This window comes from Rhagoletis zephyria, unplaced genomic scaffold, assembly GCF_001687245.7.
Source record: "Rhagoletis zephyria isolate East Lansing unplaced genomic scaffold, Rhagoletis_zephyria_1.1 Rzeph_scaffold_02417, whole genome shotgun sequence".
Classification (NCBI taxonomy): Eukaryota; Metazoa; Arthropoda; class Insecta; order Diptera; family Tephritidae; genus Rhagoletis; species Rhagoletis zephyria.
Window position 1 is genome coordinate 34,619 of NW_016159501.1, and position 6,079 is coordinate 40,697.

General features: G+C 37.0%; 1 protein-coding gene across 1 annotated transcript; it reads left to right on the forward strand.

Moving 5' to 3' along the window:
* Window positions 1-541: 541 nt before the first annotated feature.
* Window positions 542-4,860, forward strand: LOC108366845 (uncharacterized). The gene is made up of 2 exons (XM_017621320.1): window positions 542-1,901; window positions 4,709-4,860. The coding sequence occupies exons 1-2, from the start codon at window positions 1,043-1,045 to the stop codon at window positions 4,858-4,860; spliced, it is 1,011 nt and encodes a 336-aa protein (XP_017476809.1). The 5' UTR covers window positions 542-1,042.
* Window positions 4,861-6,079: the final 1,219 nt, after the last annotated feature.

Sequence of the window (6,079 nt, forward strand, 5' to 3'; positions counted from 1 at the left end):
TTAGAATAATATGACTGCATCACCAATCAAATCTTTACTAAATTATCGAAAAAGTTGTAGTCAATCACCCGTATGCTATAATCCGAATGTTCGTAGTTACAAATTCGTAGCTCCGTTCCGAAAATTCGAAAATTGGTATGCTGTAATCCCATCGTAACTATCATGATTCAATATTGAAAGGTTTTGTAAGTATCTTTTTTCTAAAATTTGACACTCCCACCCACAGGGATGCAGGAAAAAGGGGAAGAATTCAATCACACTTCCTAAAATGGTAGCTAAATTCCACAAAAAGGTTGGGATAACAGTGCTAGTGGTAGTTTAAAACAAAAACGAATTTTATTTAATTATTTAATTTAAACCAGCTTATTTACATCGAATATAACACCTGATTGTTTTTAAAAATAAATATTTCTATGAATGTATAGAGCATGTCAGACGTGGCAATATATTTCAATGCAATAAATTTCGGAAAGGCTGTCAAATTGAGAAATCAGTTGCATGAGCAGTCACACCTTGCATGGAAAGTGTCTTTCGAAAGAGGTTTTTATTTCTGAAAGGCGAATTGCAGGAAAAATTTCTGAAATCGCTCTTTGGCTGTTCACACTGTAATATTATGTATTTCTATAATACAAATGCAACCCTTCCACTACTGTTTATGTATTTAGTTAACCCTATGATCTGGCAACACGATACGTATTGCTGGGTTATATATGTACATGAGAGTTAGACACGAAGTATATGTAAAAGCGTTAGCACGCAATTAATGAATAAAGATCCATTCGCAGCGTGACAGTGAATGGTGTTGGACGTCTCGTTTCTTTGGTGTTTAATATTGTGTAGAAATACAGTTAACTAAGCCGTTTTTTTCTTGTGCTCCGGCTATTTCATTTTTGTAATATCTTAACAAATCTTTTTCTTTGAAAGCAGAAGCAGCAAACAGGTTGTGAGTATTTTGCAATTTATACATACCTTTTAATTTTTCTCTGTATAGAGTTGTGTTTTTAGAGTTAAAAGTGCCGGCAACGGCAAACAAAAATACAATATGGCGCCACCGACTCTAAAGTTGGTGGCGGCATCGGCAGACGATTTTGAGTCTTTCTCAAACAATTTAAACATTAATCATAAAACCAAAAAGCCTAAAAGAAGTAGTGATTTTGTCCTGAGTGGCAAAATAAGTGAAAATTTGATTACTGAAAGTATGAAATGTGATTTAGTGCATAGAATCGAAAAGGGTAGCGCGACAGAAAATGCGGGAAAAATGGACGTAGATCTTTCGCGGACGGATAGCGGTAGTTCAAAGACAAAGACAAAGGACAGTGACAATGTAAATGCATCGCCCGAATACCCAGCTAACTTTAACGGACACTTTTTTGTATTGGTTGACGCCTCAGAATGTAAGTCGATGAACAGCGACAAAATTAGAAACGGTTTTGCTCTAAGAAGTCAAATAAAAGACATTAACTTTATGGACGTGGACTTAATCTTAGCGGTGGGTAGAACCCTGTTTAAGGTAACGTTCAAATCGGCAGAAGCGGCAAATAGGTTCTTAAAAAATGATGAATTAAAAAAAAGAGGCTTAAGACCTTTCATACCCAACACGGCTTTCGAGACGTACGGGGTTGTGAGGGGTATCCCTCTCGAATATAATGTGGAAGACATAAAAAGAAATGCGATCTCGTCAATACCCATTTCCTCAGTGCACCGTTTCACACGTAGGGAACGAAATGAAAATGAAGACGTGTTTGTACCAACAACCACAGTAAAAATAGGCTTTCTAGGTAAAGAAATACCGAAAAATATAAAATTTGACTATACAAGACTGGAAGTAAATTTCTTCATACCCCCACTGCGACAGTGTAGGAAATGTGGCCGGCTTGGGCATACCCAGCTAGCATGTAAAGGTAAAAACAGGTGCTTGTACTGCGGAAATGAGGAGTGTAATTTAACCACTTGCAATAAAAATACATGCATACTTTGCGGAAAAAGTGATCACGTATCCACTGATAAGCAAAAATGCGAGGTATGGGAGAGGGAGCAAACGATCAACAGGATCAGAACGATCAAAAAGCTGTCAAGAAGGGAAGCGCTTGAAACATACTATCCAAATAGACACAATAGATTTGACATACTGATTGACGAAGAGACAAATTTCCCACAGTTAAGCAGTGAAACAGAGGTTCAGGACAAAAACGAAGTAATTAACAGACGGCTGACCAAGAAAAGCTACAACAGGGTTGCGAAAGAAGCGGCAATCGGGGGAAAAAATATAGTTAAAAAATCTTTCAACACTAGTCATACAAAGACAGTACCGGTCTATCAAACACTGGAGTATCAAAGAGGAAGAGTTTCCGAAATGGAGAAACTCCTAACAGAAATGTTTAAAATCACCCAAAACCTTTGCATAGAAAACAAACTAACCACAGAACTAGAACTTATTCAAAATCTTAAATTAAAATTTGACAGCAATGCAATTGACGAGGAAGCCCGCTCGATAGGAGGTAGGGAAAAAATAGTATATGAAGATCTTACAATATAACTGTCAGTCTTTAAATGCAAATATAAACTCAATTGAATTCTTTTTAAATAATTACAACTATGACATAGCAGTATTATGTGAAACCTTCTCACATAATGACTCTAACAGCAGAAAAGTCTTAAATTTTAAAACCATAGGTAAACACAGAGAAGATGGCTATGGCGGCGTAGCCATCCTTCTTAAAAAACATATTAAGTTTAATAGAATAAAATACACAACACAACATGACATTCTCATAGTACAAACCAAAAATCTAGCCCCCAACATTACATTTTGTGCGGTATACTTCCCCCCAAACATCCGAATTAACGATTTTAAAGAAGTAAAAAAAATGCTAAATGTGCTAGAAAATTTTAACAATGTTTTAATCTTAGGAGATTTCAACGCAAGAGCTACAGAGTGGGGTGACACTATAAACTCGTGCAGAGGGAATAATCTTGCTAACATTTTAAGTCAATACAACTTCCTTACACTAAACGATGGCTCCCTTACTTTTAAAAGAGACCTTAGTCTAGAAGCAGGTTCTGTTTTAGACCTCTCCCTAACCAACTCCAACGTAAACTTTAAATGGTCAGTTGACCCAATTAGAATCGGTGGAAGCCACCATTTCCCGATTACCCTTGAATCAAATATTAGAACTTCTTCCAATTGTCAATTTTTGTCGCAAAACAAACTCACAGAAATTCTGAGCAATGCAGAAATAGAACCAGATATTAGTAACTTTGAAAATACTTTCTCAGATGCCATTCGCGATGCCTCTTACAATCTTGACAGTAGGAGAAAACCCAAAGCGTGGTGGAACCCTGAGTTGGCAAAGACTTTTAGACTCCTTAAAGTGGCATATCAGAAATGCAAACTTCAACCCTCTATACAAAATTTAGACAATATTGCTGCACAGAAAAGAGAATGGAAAAAAATCCCCAAGAAAGATAGGGACCTTGACAATTTTAGGAATTTTCGTCCTATAGCGTTAATTTCAGTGTTACTAAAATGTATAAACCTATGTGTTAAAAATAGATTAGAAGAGTTCTTACAACTCAATAATATTCTACCGCACTCCTCCTTTGCATATAGGAAAAAGAAGTCGGCGACCATGGCAGTTAACTATCTTCTGCATAAAACGGCTATTAAAAAACATAAAGGCAAAAAAATCATTTTCTGTGCCACTGACATCAGCAATGCCTACAATTGTGTAGACATAAACAAACTAGCTGTTATTATAAACAATGTAGGAATCAATTCAAACTACGCTGAGTGGATCATAAATGTACTGGCATTAAGAAATCTTATACTAGCGGAAGAGTCAATCTACATCAGTGGTGGTCTACCACAGGGTAGCTGCCTCTCCCCACTCCTATTTAATATATATACCAAAGACTTACACAATATCAGAGATGAAAACACTAGCATCATCCAATTCGCAGATGATTTTGTGATTTGCTCGGACGGGGATGACGTGGAAAGTGCAACATGTAGGCTGCAACAAAAAATTACTATGTTTAATGAAATAGCGAAAAATCTAAACCTCTCTTGCAACCCACTGAAAACCAAAATATTGTATGTCAGCAAGGGCAGTAAAAAACGTATTCAAATAACTTTAGAAAACACTCAAATTGAGCAAACGAACGCTATAAAATTCCTAGGTAGATATATCAATACTTCTCTTACACTGACAGAGCACTACAATTCTGTAATTGCCAACTCCAAGAACAATTCCAAACTTTTCAAAATGATCACCACTGTAAAATCAGGACTAAGACCAAATGTTGCGCTTAATTTTTACAAGTCTTTCGTCAGATCCAAAGTTGAATACTGCCGAACGTCAGCTGCAAATAGTACTGTAATAGTCAACAAGAAAATCAGAACGTTTCAAAATAGCTTCCTGAGAAGGGCGCTTGGAATAACACCAGCCACACCAATTCCCTTAATTTACGCACTTGCAAATGAGCTTCCGCCATTAGAGAGAGCCAAATGGCTCACCGCCAAAGAGCTGTTAAAAATACTTACCTCCGACGATCCATTTAAATCAGACATTATTAACCACCCCTACTTAAACTCCAGCTACAGTAAAACCTACTTGGAATTTAAACACTTTTTTGACCTCCTAGGGTCCGCTGATCACTTGCTCCCTCCCCCTAACTTAATTGTCTTGACCAATCTCCTGTCCAACAGCAAACGCAACACACCCAAGGAGACGGCCCTCGCAACATATGCGAGTATCCTACATGATTACAGAAGATCACTTTTCAAAATTTTTTACACGGATGCTTCCATACAACAAAACTGTGCAGGGATTGGCATATACGACCTTTCCAATGATATAGAACACATGTATAAAATAAATTTTAATACATCCTCGAGCTTCGGTGAGGTTATTGCAATTTGGAAAACCTTGCAAACAGCGACCACAAACAGCTATGATAAAATAGTGATATTCACGGACAGCTTAGTAGCATGTCAGTTGCTAAAAAAAGAGCATACAGATAACTATTACATCAACCTAATCCACAAAATCATCAAAGAATCTCCTATTCTCGTCCATGTGATCTGGACACCAGCACATGTTGGAATAAGTGGTAACGAAAGGGCTGACCAACTAGCTAAAAAAGCGTCTGAACATGCACAAACCATTGAGGTAAAATTAACAGCCACCGAAGCCAGTAGGAACATTTATAATCAGATAAAGAACACCTGGTACAATGATTTTTTAAGTTTCTCCAATGATAAACCGAACATTTTTTTCCCGCATTTTTAATACCAGTCCAACTCACCCATGGTTTAGAAAATGTCCACTTACGCCCAAGCAAATCCAAATCATTAATAGAATTTTAACTGGCTATACGTATGATAAATCTTACTTATTTAAAATCAAAGCAATAAACTCAAACGCATGCGTGTGTGGTCAGATTAGCAACTACACCCATTTAATTCTACATTGTGAAAGACTCAAAATCATCAGAGAAAGATTTGATGTAATAAAAAACTCGAACAACCTAGACGAGATACTCTAAGGTATGAACCCTGGCAAACTATCACAACTTGTACTGTTTATCGAAGAAGCACAAATCTCGCTTTAAATACTTTTCTAAAAAAAAAAAAAAAAAAAAAANAACGCATTCGCTCAGCGCGTATTTGGGGGCCGTACAAGCCCTCCGGCATATACAAACATGCACCTGGAAACAAAACCAAACGGCAGCGCAAATTCTGACTTTTGTGCTGTCATTTCGGACACACCAACATAAATCAGTAGCTGAAAAACGGCGAGCAACCAAACAACTCATTAAAAACACAAAAGTCGCTCGGATGTGCATTCGTTTAATCAAACGGCAAACTCACAAAGAAATAAGGAAGACAATTACCCAGAACACCACTAGCAGCAAATCGATCTAAATAAGCAGCGAATAACACGGTTCACAACTTAGAGGAATAACCTGGCTTATGTAGCGCTCCGCTTTGCCAACACAACCCAAAACCAAAAAAAAAAAAAAAAAACAAGAAGTTTATTATCTGCACCGATAGTCTTTCCGCAATTAACANAATTAA